The 25,485-nt window shown below is 34.6% G+C and overlaps 1 protein-coding gene across 5 annotated transcripts in view; it reads left to right on the top strand.

The window, feature by feature from the left end:
* Positions 1-25,485, top strand: part of LOC141522202 (cation channel sperm-associated auxiliary subunit beta-like) — a 204,147-nt gene that overhangs the window by 142,860 nt on the left and 35,802 nt on the right. For 4 of the 5 annotated variants that reach the window (XM_074235409.1, XM_074235408.1, XM_074235404.1 and 1 more), the window contains 5 exons: positions 2,481-2,620; positions 3,589-3,786; positions 4,815-4,925; positions 7,574-7,684; positions 16,609-16,747. In XM_074235409.1, the coding sequence (XP_074091510.1) occupies positions 2,481-2,620; positions 3,589-3,786; positions 4,815-4,925; positions 7,574-7,684; positions 16,609-16,747 (699 nt within the window). Of the gene's footprint in view, positions 1-2,480; positions 2,621-3,588; positions 3,787-4,814; positions 4,926-7,573; positions 7,698-16,608; positions 16,748-25,485 lie in introns of those variants that run through there. The other variant, XM_074235407.1, reaches the window with a different exon arrangement.

The following is a 25,485-nucleotide window of genomic DNA, read 5'->3' as shown; positions in this document are numbered from 1 at the left end:
TAAAGACTAAGAAATATAGAAGCTGGGCTCAGGCTATGAGAAAGCTCAAGTAAGGAGTTAGAAGAAAACTTGGGAAAAGAAATGAGTGATGCAAGAAAAAACATGAAAACAAAGTCAGCAGCTTAGTCAAGGTGATCCAAAAAAAAAATGCTAAAGGAAATATCATATTAAAAACTAGGTCAAATGGGAAAAACAGTTCAAAATGTTATTGAGAAGAAGAATGCTTTAAGAAGTAGAATGGGGGGGCAGCTAGGTGGTGCAGTGGATAGAGCACCAGCCCTGGAGTCAGGAGTCCCTGAGTTCAAATCTGGCCTCAGACACTTAATAATTACCTAGCTGTGTGGCCTTGGGCAAGCCACCTAACTCCATTTGCCTTGCAAAACCCTAAAAAAAAGTAGAATTGTCCAGATGGAATAAATTCTTCAGATGTAGAATGGAGTTAAAGGAAGCTGATGACTTTGCGAGAAATTAAGACACAATAATTTGAGACCAAATGAATGAAAAACTAGAAGAAAATATGAAATATCTCATTGAAAAAAGAACTGATCTGGAAAACATATCCAGAAGAGATAATTTAAAAATTATTGGGCTACCTGAAAGTCATGATCAGGAAAAGAGCCTTTACCTCATTTTGAATGAATTTCTATAGGAAAATTGCACTGATATCCTAGAAGCAATAGAAATTTAGAGAATCCACCAATCTCCCCAGGAAAATGATCCAAAACAATCAACCCCAAAATAACCACCAGTAATATAACTAAGTTCCATAACTCCCAAGTCAAAGAGAAAATACTAGAGGTAGCCAATAGGAAACAATTCAAACATCATGGAGCTACAGTCAGGATTACCCAGGACTTAGCAGCATCTACATTAAATGCTTGTAGGCATTGGAATATAATATTCCAGAAGGCAAAAGAGCTTGGAATGCAACTGAGAATCAGCCACCCCGCAAAACTGAACATCCTCTTCCAAGGGAAAAGATGGACTTTGAATGAAACAGGTGAATTTCAAATGTTCCTGTTGAAATGGCCAGAGCTGAACACAAAGTTTGATCTTCAAAGTACAAGGTTCAGGTGAAGTGTAGAAAGGGTGGATGAGAAGGGTAAGTTATGAGGGATTTAATGATGATGAACTGCATGCATTCCTTCATGGAAAGATGATGCTGATAATACTCATATGCACCTTCTCATTTAATAGAGCAGATAGAAGGAACTTTTATAGATAAGGTATAGGAGAGAGATGAATTTGAATATATAATATATGGTAAAAAATAGTCAATGGATGAAAGGGAAACGTAATGGGAGTAAGAGAAAGGAGAGGTAGAATAGGCTAAGATATATCATGTAAAAGATATTTCATGTAGTTTTTGCAATGGTATGGAAGTGGGGAAGGCAAGGGGGGAATGAGGGAACCTTCATTCTCAAAGGAAATGGTGCAGAGAGGATATAGCATAAATATTCAATAGGGTATAGACATCTAGAAGAAAAGGGGGACAGGGGGAGGGGAGGTGGATGTGGATGATAGGAGAGGGTAGATCATAGAAGAGGATAGTCAGATATAACAAATTTTCTGTTTTACTTTTTTGCAAGGTGGTGGGATTGGGTGGTCTGTCTGGGAACGCAGCACCTGGTGGTTGCTGGGTCTCTGGAGTGGAATGTGAGCTTAGGGTCTCTTGGCCTCAGGACCAGTGCTTTGTCTGCTGGGCCACTTGGCTGCCCCACAACACATTTTTGAAGAGGGAGAGAGTGAAAGAAGAGATAAAATATAATAGATGGTAGTGGGTAGGAATGAATGGAGGGAATTACAATCAGCAACAGCAACTGTGGAAAATATAGAAGTAACTCCTATGATGGACTTATGATAAAGAATGTGATCCACATTGAACTGATGGTATCAGAACACAAACTGAAATGCAATTTTTTCTTCTTCCTTTCACTTTATTTCTCATGATGTTTTTTATTTTTGTGGGGGAGAGTGTATTATGTTTACTCTTAATAATATTTTAGTAATGTGTAAATAAAGGAAAATTTCAGAAAAGATAGGAGAGATGCAAGTTGTCATGCAGATAAAATCAGAAATATTTGACCACTGATTAATTCTGTTTTGTGAGGAAAAATAAGGAGTGAAGAATGAATATTAAGTTTGTAAACTTGGGTGACTAGATTTTAATTACCCTAGAAAGAAATGCATTTCTCCCTCAGATGACTCTAAATCTAGTTTTACTACTTCAAAATAAAATAAAATAACTCCTAGTGGTATAAAATTTCTAACATATACCCCAAATACACATGTGAATGGGGAAAAAGGAGAAAGCAAATTGGAAAAAATGAACAATATTCAAATAACTAGTTATGTTTGCAATTCCTTTCCTTCACAATTACTGTAGTCACACAACAACCTTGGCAGAATTGATTTTGAAATGCTATTCAATTCATTGAATAAATACAGTAGTTGGTGAATTGTGATTTTCTATTCCACAGGTGCACTAATATTTCAAATGCCACATGTAGAAGTATTCACTGGACAACCAAACTTGATGGAAATAAATTCTTTGGCCTATTGGGATGAAACTTACAGTTACATTATTGAAATAACAGCTATCAATAGATATTTACGACAAGTAAGACAGAATTTCCTACTTAAAAGATTTTTTTTAAAACACTAAAACTTAGTAGTCTTTGTAAAGTCAAAAACAGAATACATATTCAACTCGGTTTCATATGCTCTTTTTCACATTAGAGAAAAAGGTGCTGATACTTTTTTATCTTGGAAAACAAATCTCTCTTTTCTTGTTACATCCATTTCTAAATCCATTTCTACAACTAACTACATTTCTCTATTTTCTCCTTTTTAGAGATGATCCATGTATTAATTCCAAGGAAATCTTAATGAGTAAGCAGTCTAAGAAAAGATAGGGAATATCTAGACACTACCAGGTGTCAGCAATATAGGTGGAGGTATTTTTGAACAAATGAAAGGCATACTACCTTGATGATAGGATTCAGGAACTCATGAGAATTTAGGATTGGCGATAGGGATTGTTTTGAGGAGGAGAATGAAAATGAAATCCCATACCTTCTTTGCTTGCATCCTAATTCAATATAATCTATCATAATCTATCATATCAGTGCATAGAACACTGATCCGAGAGTGATGGAAACTGTGTAAACTTGAACTGGTCATTTAACCTCATTTTCTCCATTTATTAAATGGAGATAGCATTGACCTTGCTATTTGTGAAATTTATTTGCTAATTGTGAAAATCAAGGAAATTTTAATTACTTTTGTTGTTCTTAACATCATTTCTGAAGCATTATTAATAAGCCTGTCACCTGGGACATAGTGTCAGAATTTGTTGTATTAAAGTTTTTGTTAAAATAAGATTTACCTATTATTAGCAATTTTCCCTACTAATAACTACACTGATAGTAATTTTTTCCCCCAGAGAGAGTGGCATTTTGCTTTTATTACAACTTCTTCCTAAAGATATTGTTTCAATTATTTTGTGAATATTTTTAAGTTTAATTATTGACCTTTTTCTTCTTTTGGCCTCACTTAATGGACATGAATTATATGATTCTTTCCTAGGGTATGACTTCAATTTCATTTGTAGTTTGGCAAGCATCAACATACTGTGATACGACAACAATTGTTTTAACGCTAAAGAGCAGCTGTAGCTACATCAAAAACATGCATTTTATTCCTCATAAGAAAATTTCCATGTCTTCCTGGGAAAAGGGAATACATAAAAATAGACATGGTTTCAATATGATTAAAACTTTGCCGGTAAGGACAAATTGACTCTTTTACTAATTAATTACTAATAATTACTAGTTATAATTACTAATTACTAATAATTACTAATTTACAAATTACTCTTTTACTAATATATAAATAACCAGTTATTTAGTTTAAGTATCTTTCTGAAATGTTCAAAACCCTTTATGGTTGTTTTATATTGATAAAGATACTAATGAATTTTGAAAGAAAACTGGAATAATTTTTTTAGAATAGAAACAAATCAGAAATGTCTCACTTACAGACACATAATATCTCACTTAAATTCACATAATCAGGATGAGCAACAAAAACATGGTTTCCACATCATTTTGTAACCCTTTTTGTGAAAATAACGCAAAATATTATAAAAAGTTTTATTAAATAGGAGGGCATAATTCAGGACTCCATGAAGTTACTGAGAGCACTAGTTGATCCTAGGTGGAAGAGGCAAGGAAAAAGTATCATCTGGAAGCTTTTTAGTTTACCTAGGAAGGTGTCACTAGCTACTAATGAATTGAAAGTCCTTTTCATTTGCAAATATAGTAGAGTTTAAAATTGGATGATATTTGACAATTATTAGTTTGTTTTTTTTTTTAGTCTCCAAGTATTGATTTCCTGTTTTAAACCCTTGATCACCCAGTGCTGGTTTTAACTCTAGTCTTACTCATCTGAATTCAAACATATACCATAATTAATTTTCATCAAAAATTCTTCCAAACTTAATGTGAGCTTGGTGACTCAAAAAGGAACCTTAGCTCATTAATAAAATTTTCAGATTTGTTTGTAATGGAAAAGAATTTGTTAGAATATCTTTTTTTCAAATAATTCACCTCTGTCCAAAATATTACATTCAAATTACAAGGGAGATGGGTGTTTGCAAGTTTCAGTTAGTATATGCTTTGAGGTTATTATCAAGTTAGAGATTTATTTAAATTTGTTTTTAGTTTTTAGTTTATACAAGATTCAATTTAATTAAAATGTCAATGTGACTTAAGTTTAAACACATTTTTATGGTTATGTTTAATTTCATCCAGGAAAACTACAGGCCTCCATCCCATTTGGGAATAGCTATCCCACTCTCAAACAACTTTTATAATGCTGATCCCAGCAAACCTAAGCCAAGAAATTTATTTCCTCAATCACAAGTAAGTCATTTCCTTTGGTCATACAATGTTTTTGTGGACTCTAGACTTCATTAAGTGTAATATAAAAAATTCTCTATAATAAAATTAAAATCATCTATTTATTACTGATGATATATTCCCTTTGAAATTTTTTTCACTGTCATTTTATTTCAAAAAGAAAGAGTGAACTTTTTGTTGTAAAACAATTTTAACTCCTTTTAGGCCACAGTGTCCAAAGTATCTTTTTGATTCAGGAAGGGGAGAATTTAAAAACAAAACTAAAATGCAAAAGCATGTGTACTATTCTTATTTTCCCTGTGATTATTTTGTTCCCAATATAACATCACTCTCCAGAGGTTACATTTCTTGTCTCATTTGTGGTCCTTTATATCAGTTTCTTCTATATGCTCTTCTTCTTCCATATTCCTTCCTTCCCTCCTTTCACTCCCTCATTTCTTTCTTTCCCTCCTACTTTTCTTCCTTCCTTCCCTCCCTCCTTCCTTCCTTCCTTCCTTCTTTCCTTCCAACCCAAACTTAAAGCTTCATATAGACTGCTTTCCTCATAGCAAAATTTTGAAGTAGGAAGTTCAAAAATTATTCCTATTTTCAGATAAGGAAACTGAACTCAAGTTATGCTGGGTAATTTTTTTTTAGTTTTTTTTTTTGCAAGACAACAGGGTTAAGTGGCTTGCCCAAGGCCACACAGCTAGGTGATTAAGTGTCTGAGGCCGGATTTGAGCTCAGGTACCCCTGACTCAAGGGCTAGTGCTCTTTCCACTGTATCACCTAACCACCCCTCTGGTAATTTTCTTATCACAAATCTAATAAAAATCAGAAAGGGAATTCTACACTCTTCCCACTGTACTATATAGATGATTTCTTTTTTTATATAATATTTTCTTTTTTTCCAATTACATGAAATATGATCTTTAATATATATTTTTAAAAAGTATGAGCTCCAATTTCTCTTTCTTTCCTCCACTGTCCATCCCTAAGATGGTTATTTGATATGTTCTACATGTACAAACTTATAAAACATATTTCTATATTAGTCATGTTGTGAAAGAAAACAGACTAAAAGGAAAAGAAGAGAAAAATAGTATGTTTTGATTTGCATTCTAATTTTATCATTACTTTTTCAGGGGTTAGACATCATTTTTCATCTCAGTCCTTTGGACTTGTCTTGGTATTGCTCACAATAGCTAAGTCACTCACAGGTGATCAGTGTACCATGTTTCTATTACTGTAAACAATGCTCTCTTGGTTCTGCTCCCTTCACTCTGTATCAGTTAATGATTAGTTCATGTAAGTTTTTATAGTTTTTTCTGAAATCATCCAGTTAGCCATTTCTTATAGCACAACAGTATTCCATCACAATCATTTACCATAATTTGCTCAACCATTCTCCAGGTAATGGGCAACCTCTCGATTTCCAGTCCTTTGCTACCACAAAAAGAGGTGTTAAAAATATTTTTGTACAAATATGTTCTTTTCCATCTTCTTTAATCTCTTTATTGTTGGGTCAAAGGTTAGGCACAGTTTTATAGCCCTTTTGACATGGGACCTAATTATTCTCCAAAATGGTTGAATCAGTTCACAAACCCAGTGAAAATTTGTTAGTATCTTAATTTTCTTATATTCCTTCCAATACTTTTCATTTTTCTTTTCTGTCATATTGGTCAATCTCAGAGTTGGTTTAATTTACATTTTTTATAATGGATAATGATTTAGAGCATTTTTTCACATGACTATAGGTAACTTTGATTTATTATAACATATTACATTATACATTATATTGGGTTGTATCCTGCCAAGATAGATCCTGCCCAAATTAGAGTTACATCATAGGTTTTATCATGCCTGCTAATTTTGTGGTTTTCTGATGTAAGAACTATTTGATACTTTCAATAAACAGCTCTGCTGGTTGTCCTGCTAGCACCCCAACCCAAGTGTGTGCATGTTTCTTTTCTCTCCTAAACTGAATGAGTCCCCTGGTGAATAGGGGAACTCAACATCTATATAATTAATATATAGATATTGATATGCTATATTAAATTATATATAATACAATATAATTTATTATATACATAACTTTGATTATAAACTTAATATTTATATGCTTAAACCATTTATCATTTGGGAAACGCCTTGCTGAAGGGAGGCTTGCTTGCTGAATTGCATTCTACCATCACCTCTATCAGACTAATCTTAACTCTGAGCCAACAAGAATTATTCTCCTTTTATCCTCCAAATTATCTTGAACTGGAAAATTGGTAGTTAAAGACAAATGAGGCAATGGATAAAAAATAGTGAATATGGATTCAAATCTAGCCTCAGACACTTACTAGGTATGATTTTTGGCAAGTCATTTAATCTCTGTCTGTTTCAGAATTCTCATCTTAAAAATGGAAATAATAATAATTTCTACTTCCCAGGTTTGTTGTAAAGATCAGAGTCATATTTGTCAAGTTCTTTGCAAACTTTAAAGGGTTATAATAAAGGCTACCTATTACATGATAAAAGTGGTAGAGATGGAATCTCCAGAAATGAGCAAAAAGTTGATGAGGATTTCCTTCTTGAAAGCTCTAAGGAAGGGTGCTCCAATAGAATTATACCCTACTCTTTTTTCTTATAACCTTTTCTTATACCCTTTTCCATTTGCTTTCTAGATAACTGGAAAGTACAAGAAGTGTTTCAACAAGTCCTCTCGAGCAGAATGTAATTGCTCTACTGCAGAGAAGTTTTCTTACAGTGTTGATTTCTCAGACTGCAGGGAAAAGGTTAGATAAAATGGTAACCTTAAAATCAATTACTTAAATCCAAGATACTAAAAAAAAGTTTGGAAAAAATTGAAACATAGTCTTTCTGGTCTAAAAAGAAATTAAAATTTACTGCTTACAATTTATGGAACAAGTCAATAAAAACTTTACTAGCTATTAAAAGTCATGAATTGTTGATACAAAGAGAAAGAAAATTTCTAGGGAACAGGGAGGATTCTAAATATCCTTTTCACAGGTATTTTGGGTACAAATAAAACATATGGTCATGCTAGGTTCAAAAATGGCCTACAATGAGCAATGGTGTAGGGTTATTGTTTTCCAGAGGAAAGAATGGAATCTTATCTGTTATTCCATCTTTTGCCTTAGAGTTAGAGATAGGTTGAAGTTTTTCTTTTGATTGGCCTTAGATTATAAATTAGGAAATGGAAATCAATAAACCTAGGAGGTACACTAGGACTTTCCATTTATCCTGACATGGAAGTTTATTCTAAAATAGGGTTACTCTTGTCAAGAGAAAGAAAAAATCTTTTCCTTATTTCCTTCCTTCCTTCCTTCCTTCCTTCCTTCCTTCCTTCCTTCCTTCCTTCCTTCCATTCAAGATAAAAATACATTACAATAAGACATGATTCTAGACAGCTTGTTAGATGAGAAATCAAGAAATATGAGTTCCTTCTTTATATTTCTTAATTGTGTGATCATGGGCAATCACATTATTTCTCAGAAACAGTGCATAGATCTATAGATATGTATTTACATTCAGATACAAATGTGCAATCATTAGCATCATTATATACAATTAGATAGAAAAATGTTATTTACATGATATGATGTATAATATAAAGTAGTATAGCATAATGTGATATGATATGACATGATAGATCAGATAATATAATTTTAAATTTAACATAGTATGACTAATATATAATTTAATAATTTAATATACTATGTTGTCTTCATTTTATATATCATATATTTTATATCATATCATTTTCTATTTGTATAATATTTTCTATTGAATTACATAATATATTGCATGTTATTTTTATTTGTTATTATTTTGTGCATTATATCTTATATTTATATTTTACATAAAATTGAAATCAAATTATTTTCATTGCTTAACTCACAGGGTTGCTGTGAGCAGAAAATTGCATCGCTCTCTATAAAACCCATGAATCTACCATAGGTAGCATGTCAGTGATAAAAGAAGAAGCCAGAAAAGGGGGAACTTTTTAGAGGTTGAAAAAATGGTATTCTGTTCATGGCAGTCCATATATGCTCTTTTTGGTTGAAAAAATTGTATTCTATTCATGGCAGTCCATATATGCTCTTTTCCATTGGTAAAATATGTGATAACCAAGAAGTTTGTTTCCCATTAAGGAAAACCACCTTAAGTTTTTGTATACACCATATACATGATATCAAAGAAGAGCAAATTAAATTAAGTTTATGCAGCATCAAGGCATGAAAATTCAGTCATCAGAAAGCAAAACCACACCTAGCATAGATTTACTTGATTAGTGTCTGGTAAATTCTTTGGCAGTAAGACCAAACTTCTTCTGTGCACAGTCAATGAAAAACATCATACAAATCCATGTAACATGTAACTGTTTGTGTTGGTTAGGAAGGATTAATTATATGGCTTCCTGGGTGATGCCTTTCCTGCTCCTTGGAATAGCACAGAGGGCAAAATAACATAGAAACTGGGTCTGGAACTAGGAATGCACACTGGACACTATCTACTTTGATTTATTTCTACCATTCTGATTAAAATCTTAGATAGTTGTGTACTTATTAATATCCTTAAGTGAAATGCACTCAAGATTAATGAAAGGAATTGGTGGTATTAGGATATGGTAGATAGATAGCAAGATTATAAAAATCTCAGGTAAGAAAAATAACTGAAACAAATATAAAAGGTTAAAATGTAATCCTTATATTTGTAAAGAACTTCTTCAAATGTTAAAAGGAAAAATCCACTTACCATTGGTCCATTTTATCAAGGGTTTTCAGTGTTCATTTTAAAAATAGATACACATAATATAAATCTATAATATAAAACTATAAATTAAATGGAATTTGGAAGTATTTCACAAAATAAATATAATGATTGAAAATAGTAATGTTTGGTTTTCTAAATCAATATGAGGCCAACAAGGACCCTTATGTATCATTTAATGGTCCTGTTTCTTTTGAAACTATTGGTGTAAAGTCTTTTGAAAAGAATTAAAAGTGTTCAATTAAACTAATATTTTAGAGAAATGAAAATAAAATGAACTTGAGGGAGTAACCATTTACACTTCTTGACAAAAGTATCTTAAATATTTCATATGTTGGTTTGCCTATAGGGATTTTTTGTCATCATTTTGTCATGTCCTTATTGGCATGATTCCATGAATTTGTCCATGGGAATTTTTAGATAAAGACACTGGAGTGGCTTACTATTTCCTTCTCTACTATGTCCCCAGTTTGATAGAGGGGTAACTGAGTTAAATCAGGGTAAATGATTTGCCTAAGTTCACACAACTAATAAGTATCAGATATTTATTCAAACTCAGATCTTCCTGACTTCAGGCCCAATGATCCATCCATTGAATCACCATCCACTGCTTATCCATATGGATACTTTCTCCAAAAGTACAGACAAAAAACTACCCACATCTTTTGATCATATATATGTATATATTTTTATTTATACATAGATATCTATATATCTATATATGTATATATGATATCCTTTCATAAATTCTTTATAGAAAAACTTCCTAGAGACCTTTCTCTAGATTTTCTTACACTATATAAATAGCAGTGTAACATGAAATCTGTCTCATTTCTCAATTTAGCTATATTATCCACCTAGATTCTTTCCAAAAATATTCATTCTTCAATGTTTTATTTCACTGTTTTCAGGCAAGTCATTGTCAGAGGTATTCCACAGCCAATTCAAGTCTTCTAAAATATGACTCAGTATTATTTGGATCACCTACAAATTTTGATGCTCTGGACTTGGGTATTCCATGATTATCAGCTATGAAATGGCAATTCTATCATATCCACTTTAGCTTTAAGAGAGTAGCTCAAAATTGCCCTGCTTTTGTCCCTTCTGGATTACATTTTTTTCTTTTTTTATAAGACAAAACTGACTGAAAGTTATTAGTCATTAATCGATTATTGTTTTTGCAAATGTGACAGATTCCCCAGAAAAAGGCTAAAAAAAACTCTGCCATCAAGCAATTCAATCTAATTGGGTAGACAATATACAAACAACTATATACAAATAATATATAATCAGAATAAATTGGAAGTAATCAGCAGAGAGGAAGCACTAGCATTAAAGGGAATTCATTAAAAGGTGGAATTTTAAATGGGACTTGAAGGAAACTAGTAAAGCCAAGAAGCAGAGATAAAGAGGGAAGAGCATTCCAGGTACATTAGACTACCAGTGAAAATAACTGGAATTGAGAGATGGAGTGTCTGTCATCTCTGAGAAACAGCAAGGAGGCCAATGCCAACAGATTTAAAGTGATATGATGGGGAATAAATATAAGAAGAATAGAAAGATGTAAAGATTAAGTTTTGTCATTTTTAATGACAGAGAATTTTCTGTTTCATGCTAGTTGTGATAGGCACAATAGTTTATAGGGGTGATATGGTCAGATATGTGCTTACAAAAATTACATTACTGAATGTAATTGAGAATAGATTAGAGGGAGAAAGACAGACCTCCCAGAAGGTTTCTATAATAAGTCAGGCATAAAAGACAGGGGTGTACACCAGGTTAGTGGCAGTATCATAAAACAGAAGGAGCAGGCAGAGCCAAGATGGCAACAGGAGAGGACCATCTCTTAAGTGCTCTCGAACAAAACTTATAAGCTAAGGACTATAACTACATTTTCGAGAGACAGAACCCACAGAGGGATCCAGTGAGGCAGTTTTCCAACCCAAGGTAACCTGAAAAAGAGCAGAAAGGCTAGGCTCCACAGGGTCAGAGGGGTGGCCCACCAGAGTGAAGTAACTTCATCCTCCAGGAGGCAACTGTAGGGTGCTGGGAGCAGTGGCTCATGGCAGGGGGTAGGTTTCCTGATCTACACTCTGGGGAGCACTAGGCAAAAATTGGGGTATCAGTGGGGGGGGCCTCTGCCAGAGTGAGCACATGAAGCTCAGCCCTCAGGCCACACAACGAGATGCTTGGCCACAGCAGCCCAGATCAAGGAACTGGAAGAAGAAGCCAGTAAGCAAGAACCCCCAGGGCATGAGTGATGAGCCTAGGGAGGGGAGTGGAGAGAGACTGCTGAGCTCTGTCCTCTGTCCCTGGAACAGGACTCTGGGGTTCTGACTACATTCAAATCCTGATCTCAGTCTAGGCCCTCTCATAGAACAGTAGCCCCCCCCCCCCACCTCAGCCCCATGGCAGAGGGGTGTGCTTGTGGTCATTCACAGACAAGAAGGGAAGACAGAACCTCATACATGGAGATCCTTGTGGGGAGTGTCCCAATAATATTCAAAAGCTCAGGAAGCACCCCCAAACCAGGCACAGGCTGGAGAGATGAGTAAGCAGAGAAAAAAGAGGAACACCACTGAGAAATACTTTGCCTATGATCTCAAGGATCAAAACATTCAATCTGAAGATGAGGAAGCACAAGCTTCTGCATCTAAAGACTCCAAGAAAAACAGAAATTGAGCTCAGGCTATGACAGAACTCAAAAAAGACTTTGAAAACCAAGTGAGGGAGATAGAGGGAAAAATTGGGAAAAGAAATGAGAGAGATGCAGGAAAACCATGAAAAAGAAGTCAGCAGCTTAGTCAAGAAGATCCAAAAAATGCTGAAGAAAATAACATATTAAAAACCAGCTTAGGTCAAATGGATAAAACAGTTCAAAAAGTTATTGAGGAGGGGCAGCTAGGTGGCATAGTGGATAAAGCACCAGCCCTGGAGTCAGGAGTACCTGGGTTCAAATCTGGTCACAGACACTTAATAATTACCTAGCTGTGTGGCCTTGGGCAAGCCACTTAACCCCATTTGCCTTGCAAAAAAAAAGTTATTGCTTTAAAAAGCAGAATTGGCCAGATGGAAAAAGAGATAAGAAAGCTCCCTGAGGAAAACAAATCCTTCAGACAAAGAATAAAACTCAGGGATATTGCTGATTTTATGAGAAATGAGGACTCAATACTTCAAAACCAAAAGAATGAAAAATTAGAAGAAAATGTGAAACATCTCATTGAAAAAAAACAACTAATATGGAAAACAGATTTAGGAAAGATAATCTAAAAATTATTAGAATAGCTGAAAGTCATGATCAGGAAAAGAGCCTTGACATCATTTTCAAAGAATTATTACAGGAAAATTGCCCTGATATCCGAGAAGCAGAGGGCAAAATAGAAATGGAGAGAATACACTGATATCCCTGAGAAAAAGATCCAAAAAAATAACAACCCCCAGGAATATTATAGCCAAGTTCCAGAACTCCTAAGTCAAAGAGAAAATATTACAAGTAGCCAGAAGGACACAATTCAAATATTGTGGAGCTGCAGTCAGGATCACACAGGACTTGGAAGCAACTACATTAACAGCTCATAGGGTTTGGAATATAATATTCCAGAAGGCAAAAGAGCTTAGAATGCAATGGAGAATCAACTACCCAGCAAAACTGAATGTCCTCTTCCAGGGAAAAAAGATGGACTTTCAATGAACCAGGGGAATTTCAAATGTTCCTATTGGAATGGCCAGAGCTGAACAGAAGGTTTGATCTTCAAAACAGGACTTAAATGAAGCATAGAGAGTGGAGGAGAAGGGGAAAATATGAGGGACTTGATGATCTACATGTATTCCTGTATAGAAAAGTGATACTAAGAATACTCATATGAACCTTCTCAATTAACAGAGCAGGTAGAGGGAGCTTTTATAGATGAAGCACAGGAGAAAACTGAATTTGAAGATATATTGTGGTGTAAAAATGGAGTTAATAGATAAAAGGGAAATGTAATGGGAGAAAGAAAAAGGAGAGGAGGAATAGGCTAAGATATTTCATATAATAAGACTTTTTTATTACAATGAGCTATTGCAATGATATGGAAGGGGGGGAAGATGAGGGGGAATGAGGGAATCTTTCCTCTCATCAGAGGTGGCTAGGAAAGGAAACAGCATATATATATATATATATATATATATATATATATATATATATATATTCAATGGGGTATAGACATCTGGAGTAAGAAGGAGAGGAAGGGGGATGGGGAGAGGGAGGGCATGTGAGTGATGGATGAGTGGATGGACCATGGGGGAGAGTGGTCGGATATAAGACATTTTCTTTTTTACTTCTTGCAAGGGACTGGGAGTGGATGGCCTGTCCGGGACTATAAAGCCAGGTGGATGCTAGGCCTAAGGGCTGGTATGTGGGCTTAGGGCCTCTTGGGCCCAGGGCTGGGGATCTGTCTGCTGTGTCACTCAGCAACCCTACAGCAGAGACAGAGTGAAAGAAGAGAGAAAAGATAGTTCATGATAATAGAGAAGTATGAATGGATCAGCAATGGAAACAGTGGGAAAATATGGAAGTAACTTTTGTGATGGACTTATCATAAAGAATGTGATCCACCCACGACAGAGATGGTGGTGTTGGAACACAGACTGGAGCACATTTTTTATTATTATTATTTTTGAGGGGGGTTGCAGGGAAAATGGGGCTGGGTGGCCTGCCTGGGGTTGCATAGCTGGGTGATTTTGGGGTGTCTGAGGCTAGATTTTGACCTGGGTGTTCCTGGGTCAAGGGCCAGTGATCTGTCTGCCACCCCACCACTACTACTACTACTACTATTATTATTATTATTTTATTATTTTATTTTATTTTGGGTCTTTTTTTTTTGGTTTTGGGTCGGATTTGGACTTGGGTGCTCCTGGCTACAGGGCTGGTATTCTGTCCACTGCACCACCTGGCCATATCTACAATTATTATTATTATTTTTTTCTCTCCCCCTTTACTGTTTTGCTCATGCAGGTTTATATTTTTGGGGTAGGAAAGGGTATTATATTTACTCTTAAACAGGAATATTTTAGTAATGTATAAAAAACATTATTTGTACAAAATAAGAACAAATAATTTTTTAAAAATTAAAATTAAAATAAAAAAGAAAACAGAAGGGGCATATTTGAGAGTTACAATAAAGATAATTTTCTCAGAAGATTGAATATGCAAGAGTGGAATTTTCATTGTAACTTGAAGTAAGTCAGGGAATCCAGCAGGTAAAGATGAAAAGTAATAGATTTCCAGGAATAAGGGACAACCAGGAAATTGAACAAAGTTGAGAGAAAGAGGGAATTTCTTAAGAAATAAAAAAAAAGTTTAGTCACTGGAACCCAAAGTGTATATGGAGTAAGTTATACAAAGACTATAAGGGTAGGAGTTGGTTTAAAGGACAAATGAATTTTTATTTTTTCTTGGAAATAAGGAGACAGTATAGTTTATTAAAAGGATAGGATTGGGAGTGAGGAAGGAGGAGAGGTGACATGGTCAAACCTGAACTTAAGAAAGAAAAATTTGACAACTGAATGGATAATGGATTTAAATAGGGAGATGTTTGAGGCAAGGGAGGGCAGAAGACTTTTGCAGATATATGCTATTAAATGATGAAGGCCTACACCAGAGTGGTGAGAGTATCAGCTGAGGAAAGGGAGCATTTATGAGATGTCATGAAAGTAAAAATGACAAAACTTGGCAATTGATTAGATAAGTAGAAGGGTGGATAAGAGAGATGAAAGTTCAAGATGACCCCTAAATTGTGAGCATAGATGAATGGGAGGATGGTAGTGCCCTGCACAGTGATAGGAAAGTTAAGAAAATGGAAGAATCAATATTATTAAAGCAAAATTAATGTTTTGCTTTTCAATTTTTCTCATATATATCACTACACTCTGTTAGGATAAATCAGCAAAATATAAAACATAAAAAAATAAGCAAAACAAGTCAAGACACAGGTCATGTTTGAAAAGGTATGCTTGATTGTATGCCTTTAATCCAACAGACCTCTGCCAAGATGTGGGAGATATCAATCTTTATCAAATTATTAATGATTCCTCTACCTTATTTTGGGCAAGTCTCCATGTTTTTCTAAAATCATCAAACTCATCATTTCTTATGGCCTGATTTTGAAAAGTTTTAAAGCCTTTTTTGAGTTTGCGTTCTTTATCATGAATATTGTTCTTCTGGTTCTGCTTATTTTACTCTGTATCAGTTTATAAATATCTTCCCAAGTTTCCCTGACTTGGTTCTTTCTTCTGGGGCAATTTTTAAAAATTCCATTAAATTAATAAGCATAATTTATTTAATAATGCCTCAAATGATGTGAACCTACTTTATTCCCAGTTCTTTGCTACAAGAAGTGCTGCCATAAACATTTTAGAATATTTGAATCTTTTCCTTCTCTCTGACCAATCTGGGATCATGTGCCAGTTATTAGTATTGCTTGGTCAGCAGTAGAATTAAATAACTTTTTGATGTACATTAAAATATTTCTCAAAATGGTTAGAATAATTCTCATCTCTACCAACACTGAATTGCAATGCCAAATATCTAAGAAATGGCATCTCTAGTGCTCAAATCCAGTCTTACAGACTCTACATCTTTTTTTTTTAGGTTTTTTTTTTGCAAGGCAAAAGGGGTTAAGTGGCTTGCCCAAGGCCACACAGCTAGGTAATTATTAAGTTTCTGAGACTGGATTTGAACCCAGGTACTCCTAACTCCAAGGCCAGTGCTTTATCCATTATGCCACCTAGCCACCCCCAGACTCTACATCTAGTGGCATGTATAACCCTGACTGTGATTCCTCGGTACTTAAATTCTACAAATGTAAAGTTACTATAATTTTAAAGGAATTTGAATCATTATTACTGTCTATATTCAAAATCCCTTTTCCAATATTTATTTTAGGTCCCTCGGTATAAGTTTCCAGTTCACCAATATCCCATCTCTTTGAATATCCTCAGTGAAGATCGTAAAGAACTCAAGATGGAGCCTCCATTTTTGGTTACTATAACTGAAGTGAATGAAAGGGGAAACTGGAAAATCAGTAAGCTTTTCTTATTTCTGGATAATTTCTATTTGATCATAATGTAGTGATTCATTTAGAACAGTGAGTGACAAATGGAGATCCTAAAGAGAAGGTAGTTAGAAATGGCAGGCATGTTTAAGTTTGTCTTGCTTCTACCTATCCTATTCTAGCATTAATTTAGTTAAATGGATTCTATTAATGTTTCATAAAATAAGTTTCACAGAATTCAAAGACAGATTTCTTGGTGTCATAAGCCCAAATTTAGTAATTGCTTATCTCAAAATATAGTATAAAGGATTGTCTCTGTTTGCTTATTTTTAAAATAACCTGTAATTGATATTTGTTTAATAATGTAGTGCAATTTTCCTTAAGAACTGGAAATAAGATCACTATCAAATTTAAAATACTACAGAAATGTATTGCATTGATTAACAGCATCGAGATCCTAAAAATTCTTGAAGAGTTAGGATAGAAGATTTACGCTTTAATAGGGACACATGTAAAATCTCTCCTTTCAAAATCTAGCTTTCTAAATTTATTATTTCTTATATCATATCCCCTCCCCTAAGGTTCTTGTGGACTATCTGTTAATAATTTATTTTTTCTCTATTTAGAAGCTTAGTATTGTTTTCTTGTATTATTATATCATATTCTGTGATTTTTAAATTGTTACACTATTCTAAAATTCTAATATTTCATTCCCCTTTGCATCTCTTGTCTTTAATGTCCATTTAAACATTGGCTTTTATAAAATTTGTGCTATTTTTATATTATTGATTTTTTGCTATAAAGACTAGTATTTTGGTATTTTAATATTTTTATATTCTAAAACTGTTGTACTCCAAAAATATTTCACTATTTTAGACAGATTGTCCATCACAAATACATTTTTCTTATTTACTATTTGCTACAGATTCTGTTTTTTTTTAAGTTTTTGCAAGGCAAATGGGGTTAAGTGGCTTGCCCAAGGCCACACAGCTAGGTAATTATTAAGTGTCTGAGACTGGATTTAAACCCAGGTACTCCTGACTCCAAGGCCGGTGCTTTATCCACTACGCCACCTAGCCACCCCTTGCTACAGATTCTGAACTATATTTATTACTAGGTTTCTTCTTTTATGGATTGCATTTATGTTTTGAACTACTCTGGGGCCTATATTCTTCCATGGGAGTTCAAGGATATGGTATTTTATCAGGTATTTGTCTATTTTCCTTTGCCTCATAGTTTTTCTTAAGTGAGCTTTAAATTATCTTTGAGGATTTAGATGGATATATAAAGAACTTTTAAATGTTTATTGAGTGTCAAGTACTGAATTAAGCATGGGGGAAATAAGGAAACAAGTTGGTCCTTCCTCTCAAGGATCTTCCATTCTACTGAAGGGAAGAAAAAACCCAAAGATTGCTGAAAAGAGGTTTAGATGATACTCATCCTTGGGTCAAGGCAGCTAGAAGAAAGTGAAACAGATCTATGAGTGAATTAATGTGGGAAAGTTATACTTCATTATTATCCAAATTGGCTTATCCCTATGTGTTCAGTCCTTTTATTGAGAAATTTTTACTTTAACTCCTTGGTGTTTCACATTTTTTTGATGTGTTCCCCCATAATATTCATTCACTTTCAGGTTCCCCCTTCTCCTCTGCCAATAAACAGTTCCCTGATTTTAGAATGTAATTCTGCCTTAACCTCCTTAAACTGAGGGTTATAGGGTTTCTCACCTATTTCTATTCCCTGAGTATCTCATTATTGTGTATGTCTAACCCTAATTGTATTTTAATCCTCTTTGTTTGAGATCCAGTACAGCCACCTGTACTGGCACACAGCACTACTTTTCTCCATTCAGTCTTATTTGTTTTTAAAATTCTGCTTCTTTTTGTGGGGGAGACCATATGTTAACTTGTTTTGGGAAGCCTCTGAATAAATTCTCTGGGTCCTTAAAATCTAGAACTAGGTCCCACTCAAAAAGTCAGTCCCATGCATCCCTCCCTTTCCTTCCTCCTTCTGCCTCTACTAGTATTATATATGTCTTGGCATAATTAACATCTGCCAATATTTGGGGATGTTAGGAGAATATAAATAGCCATCACAGTCCCAGTAAAACAGATTAGTTCTCAAATAAATCAGAAAAATTTTCCACAGATATTGCAGGCACACAGAGACTTATAGAGAAAGGGTTCTAAATAAGCTCCAATTAGTGATCTCCTTTATTAATACATAAAAATGTTTATCTTTTTCAAGTTCTATCTTCATATTCCCTTGAATTTTTCCTTTAATTAGTCTATGTCTGGTGGAAATGAAATACCTTTTGGGGGGGAAGGGAGGGAAGAGAAGGAGGAATGAGTGAAGTCTTGAAAGTAAACAATGCAGTGAAAGTAACTAATCTTATACCTTACTAGTGATATGATCCATCCCATATATATGAATTTAGATGTGTACTCTTCCAAAATCTTCCATAGTATTGCTGGGGGGGGGGGGAACAAAAGTTAAAATAATATAGTCAATTGAATTCAGGAGTGGTCAAATGATCAGCCAAGATGGCAGAGAGAGAAGACAGGAACAGTTCTAAAATCTTCTGATCTATCCCCATATATGATATGAAACAAACCTCTTAACAGAAATCCGATGAACAAAACACAGAAAGAAAAGCCAGGAGAAAGACATCTTCCTCAGGATTTATTTTCTGCAGCAGTCATGGGTGAATTCAGGCGCAGAGGGTGGATCAGCCACAGATCAGCCTGATCAGTGCCAGGGTTGGAGCCTGGAAGCCTGAGGTGCCCTGAGAACCAGACCAGCTTTATCAGCAGCAGGGCTAGACTGCGGGGGCTTGGGTCAACTAGGGAACACAGGCATTGGTGTTGGCTCTGACCTTCTGGAGATTGCCAACAGGTCTGGGGGGAGAGTTCCTGTGCAAGAGAGGTGTGGAAACCACCCCTGGGCACTTCTGTTCAGGAGGAGCTCCCAGTCCACACCTCCATTACAGCTGAAGCCTCTTCCCAGAGCAAATACAATTACAGACTACTTCTACCTCAGGCACAGGTGTGTGAGCAGAAGAACCAACTCAGCTGACAATAGGGAGAGGGATGATCTCACCCCAGGGAAGAGCCTACCATTGATCAAAGACAAAAGTATTTAACAGTTTCAATCACTCCCTCCATACCAAGGGAGAAGGCTTCAATCAAAGTTATAGACACTCCAGAGAAAGCAACCAGCACCTCCTACTGGCTAGCTGGAGATATTGCACTCAGTGAGTAAAGCCTCTAAGAATTCCAACACCAAACCTCTGTGAACCAGCTCCTCCTCAACTTAAGGTCTTGGCAAAATAAACAGAGATCAGCAGAAAGCTGGAGGCACAGAAAAATTCTTGGAAGGAAAAGACCCTAACTCAGAGACATCTAGAACCTCGGAGGAAAATGTGATCTGGTTTTCAGCACAGAAAGACTTCCTTGAAGAAAGAAGGAAGGAGTTTGAAAATCATTTGAAAAATTTGGGAAAAGAAACCCAAGAGAAGATTAACACCTTGCAACAAGAAAAAAAAATTGGAATATACAATTGGAAAAATACAAAATGGGAATAATTCTCTCAGATCCTCAATTGGACAAATGCAAAAAGAAAATAATTCTCTCAAAACCTCAATTGGTCAAATGGAAAGCTCTTTCAAAAATAGAAATGACCAATTGGAAAAGGAGTTGCAAATGGTAAATGAAGAAAACTCCTCTCCAAAAAGAAGTGGAGTCTGTGGAAACTAAAGATTTCATGAGACAACAAGAGCCTGTTAAAAAAAAAACCCCAAATAGACAAAATAGAAGAAAATGTAAAATACTTCATAAGCAAAACCACTGACCTTTAAAATAGATTGAGGAGGGACAATCTGATAATCATTACTTATTATTAGTTATATTGTTCTTCCTGAAAATACTGAAGAGGAAAAAAAAAGCCTGGACTTATATTACAGGATTTAGTGATGGAATATTGCCCTCATTTCACAGAACAAGAGGGCAAAATAGTTATTGAAAGAATACATTGATCCCCTCTGGAAAGAGATCCTAAGATGAAAACACCAAGGAATGTTGTGGCCAAATTCCAGAACTATCAAATAAAAGAGAAAATCCTGCAAGCAGCCAGAAATAAACGATTTAAATACCAAGGAGCCACAGGAAGGATTACACAGGACCTGATTGCATCTACATTAAGGGATCAAAGGGCCTGGAACGAGATATTTCAAATAGCAAGGGAGCTTGGAATGCAGCCAAGAATCCACTAACTGGCAAAGCTGAGCCTTCATTGTCAAGGTAAAAGATGGACTTTTAACGAAATGGAAGAATTCCAAAAATTCCTGATGAAAACCCCAGAGTGAAATAGAAAATTTGGATATCAAATAGGAGGTTCAAGAGACACATGAAAAGATAAAAAAAAAGTGGGTAAAAAAACACTATCCAATAAGATGAAACTGACTATATATCAGCATGGGAAAAAGATTCTCATAACTCCTAAGAATTGTAACTATAAAGGAGAGAATATACTTAGGCATAATTGATAGACATTTATGACTTATCTTTGAGACTGCTATCCAATGGGATGAAATTGGCTATAACCGTACTTAGGAAAAGACTCTAGTTACTCTCAAGGATTGGAACTCTATTAGATAGAAGTAATGGATACTCAGAATTTTCTATGACTCAGATAGAATGATTTAAAAACACTTCCTCCACAAAAAGGGGGAACAGGAAGCAGACATGAGGAGGGACTGTATTGAATGGGGTAAATCCCACTACAGTGAGGTACAAAAGACCTATGGTAATACACAGGAAGAAGGAAAGAGATGAGAAACACCTGAAGCTTCATCTCATCAGAATTAGCTTAAAGTTAACTTACACACACACTCAGTTAACTTAAAAAACATCTTACTTTACAAGTATTAAAAGAGGAAAAAGGAAGGGGAGGACAGAGACAGGGAGGGGGAAAAAAAGGGGAACTAATGGAAGGGAAGGGAAAAGGGAAAGAAAGGGGAGGTGGTGGATATAGGTGGGCAAAAACACTGAAAGGGGTGGCATTCAGAAACAAAAATCTGGGGAATACAGATAAAGGGAAAAAAGGGGAAAAATACAAACAGAGATAACATAGCATGGAGGTCAATAAAGAGTTAGTAATTATAACATTGTATTTGAATGGGATGAACTTGCCCTTAAAACATAAACAAATAGCAGATTGGATTAAAAACCAGAATCTTACAATATGCTGCTTGCAAAAAACTCATTTGAAGCAGAGAGATACATATAGAGTAAAGGTAAAAGGTTGGAGCAAAAAAAAAGCAGGGGTGGCAATCCTTATCTCAGACAAAGCAGCTGCAAAAATATCCTTAAAAGAGATCCTCCTAAAAGGTACCATAGACAATAAAGTGATGGAGAAACTGAAAGAACTACAGGAAGACATAGACAGCAAAACTCTACTAGTGAGAGACCTAAACATCCCACTCTCAGATTCAAATAAATCAAATCATAAAATAAACAAGAAAGAAATTAAAGAGGTAAATAAATTGTTAGAAAAAATAGATATGATAGATTTATGGAGTAAATTGAATGGGAATATAAAGGAATATACCTTTTGCTGTGAAGTATATGGCACTTGTACAAAAATTGACCATGTACTAGGGTATAAAAACCTAATTATCAACTGCAGAAAGGTGGAAATAGTGAATACATCTTTCTCAGATCACAATGCAATAAAAATCATATGTAGTATAATTAATTATATCAACAACAAACCTATTAGAAATTATATGATATTAGATGCTGGAAAAACTTTTGACAAAATAGAGCATCCATTCCTATTAAAAACACAAGAGAATGTAGGAATAAATGAACTGTTTCTTAGAATAATAACTAGTATCTATCTGAAAACATCAACAAGCATTATATTTAATGGGGAGAGGCTAGAGTCATTCCCAGTAAGATCAGGGGTGAAACAAGGATGCCTATTATCACAACTACTTTTCAATATCATATTAGAAATTTTAGCTTCAGCAATTAGAGAAGAAAAATAATTTGAAAGAATTAGAATTAGGAAGGAAGAGACAAAACTCTCACTCTTTGCAGATAAAATGATGGTATACATAGAGAATCCCAAGAAATCATCCAAAAAACTACTAGAAACAATTACCAATTTTAGCAAAGTTTCAGGATATAAAATAAACCCACATAAATCCTCATCCTTTCTATGTATGACTAGCAAGATACAGCAGGAAGAGCTAGAAAGAGAAATACCATTCAAAGTAATCTCAGACAATATAAAATACCTGGGAGTCTTATTTGCCAAAGCAGACTCAGAAACTTTTTGAAAACAATTACAAAACATTTCTCACACAAATTAAATCAGATTTAAATAACTGGGCAAATATCAACTGTCATGGATAGGTAGAGTTAATATAATAAAAATGACAATTCTACAAAAACTAACTACCTGTTTAGTGCCATAACAATCAAAATTCCAAAAAAAAAATTACTTTAATGAGCTAGAAAAAGTTGTCAGTAAATTCATATGGAGAAATAAAAGGTGAAGAATTTCCAGGGAGTTAATGGGAAAAAAAAGTACAAAAGAAGGTGTGGCTTAGCCCTATTTGATCTAAAATTATATTATAAAGCATCAGTCATCAAAACTGTCTGGTATTGGCTAAGAAATAGAGTGCTGGTGGAATAGACTAGGTGCAATACCAGGAAATGATTATAGCAATATGCTGTTTGATAAACCCAAAGAGTTCAGCTATTGGGATAAAACAGCTGGGAAAATTGGAAGTTAGTATGGAAGAAACTGAGATTAGATCAGCATCTCACAATGGATACAGGATTTAGACATAAAAAACAATACTATAAGCAAACTAGAAGATCAAGGACTAGTTTACCTGTCAGATCTATGGATAGTAAAGCAGTTTATGACTAAGGAAGAGATGGAGAACATCACCAAAAACAAACTAGATGATTTTGATTACATTGAATTCAAAAGGTTTGCACAGACAAAACCACTGTTAATCAAGATCAAAAGAAATGTAGTAAACTGGGAAACAATCTTTACAACTAATGTTTCTGACAAAGGACTCATTTCCAAAATGTACAGAGAACTGAGTCATATTTTTTTTAAAAAAGCCATTCCTCAATTGACAAATGATCAAAGAATATGCAAAAGCAATTTACAGATGAGATCAAAGCAATCCAAATTCATATGGAAAATCATTACTTATTAGAAAAATACAAATTAAAGCTTCTCTGGGGTACCACCCCTCAACTCTCAGATAGGCTAATAATCATTGTTGGATGGATTGTGGGAAATCTGGGACACTATTATTACATTGTTGTTGGAGCTGTGAACTCATCCAACCTTTCTGATGAGCAATTTAGAATTATGGCCAAAGGGCAACAAAAATGTGCATACCCTTTGACTCAGAAATACCACTACTGGGTCTATACCCTGAAGAGATAATGAAAAAAGGTAAAAACATCATTTGTACAAAAATATTCATAGCAGTCCTGTTTGTGGTGGCAAAAAATTGGAAATCAAATAAATGTCCTTCAATTGGGGAATGGCTTGGCAAACTGTGGTATATATATATATATGTCATGGAACACTATTGTTCTATTAGAAACCAGGAGGGATGGGAATTCAGGGAAGCCTGGAGGGATTTCCATAAACTGATGCTGAGTGAGATGAGTAGAATCAGAAAAACACTGCACAACCTAACAGCAACGTGGGGGTGATGATCAACCCTGATGGACTTGCTCATTCCATCAGTGCAACAATCAGGGACAATTTGGGGCTGCCTGCAAAGGAGAATACTATCTGTTTCCGGAGAAAGAACTGTGGAGTTTGAACAAAGGCCAAGAACTGTTTACTTTATTTTAGAAAAAGAACTGATATCTTATTATCTGATCTTGTTGTCTCTTATACTTTATGTTTCTTCCATAAGTATATGATTTCTCTCTCATCACATTCAATTTGGATCAATGTATACTATGGAAACAATGTAAAGACTGTCAAATTGCCTTCTTTGGGGGAGTGGGAGAGGGAAGTAAGATTTGGGGAAAAATTGTAAAACTCTAAATAAAATCTTTAAGTACAACAAAAAGGGAAAGGAAAAGTACTGACTAATGACTTTTTTTCTGCCTTAGAGAGAAATTTCTAGTTGAATGTCCATAGGAACCTGCTTTGCTCCTTATTCTTTTCACACATTGTTTCCAAACTTGGAAAAATAAGTAGAATGTTTAACAATATTGTAAGTGATAAAATGATGGCAAAGTTAATTATGTTATATGAGAAAATTAGAATCTAAACGAGGTTTCCAAAAGCTAGAACAATGAACTAAATCTAAAAATATAAATCTTCATAAAATACATGCCCTTACATTTTAAAAAATCAAATGAATAAAATAGATAATAGTTCATATGAGAAGATGCAGAGGATTAAAACAATTATTTTTACCTTTTAAAAAAATTTATTCTTATTTTGTATGAATAATGTTTTTATATATTACTAAAATATTCTTGTTTAAGAGTAAACATAATACACCCTCCCCTCCCCCCCAAAATAGAGACCTGCATGAGCAATAATGTAAAGGAGAGAGAAAAAAGTTAAAATTAAAATTGAATATAATATTAATAATAATTGTAGGTGTGGCCAGGTGGCACAGTGGATGAAGCACTGGCCCTGGAGCCAGGAATACCCGAGCCCAAATTTGGCCCCAGACACCCAACAATCACCTAGCTGTGTTACCC

The sequence above is a fragment of the Macrotis lagotis genome, chromosome 4 (assembly GCF_037893015.1).
Source record: "Macrotis lagotis isolate mMagLag1 chromosome 4, bilby.v1.9.chrom.fasta, whole genome shotgun sequence".
Lineage (NCBI taxonomy): Eukaryota > Metazoa > Chordata > Mammalia > Peramelemorphia > Peramelidae > Macrotis > Macrotis lagotis.
The sequence above is the reverse complement of the archived record's forward strand: the minus strand, read 5'-3'. Positions and strand labels throughout refer to the sequence as shown.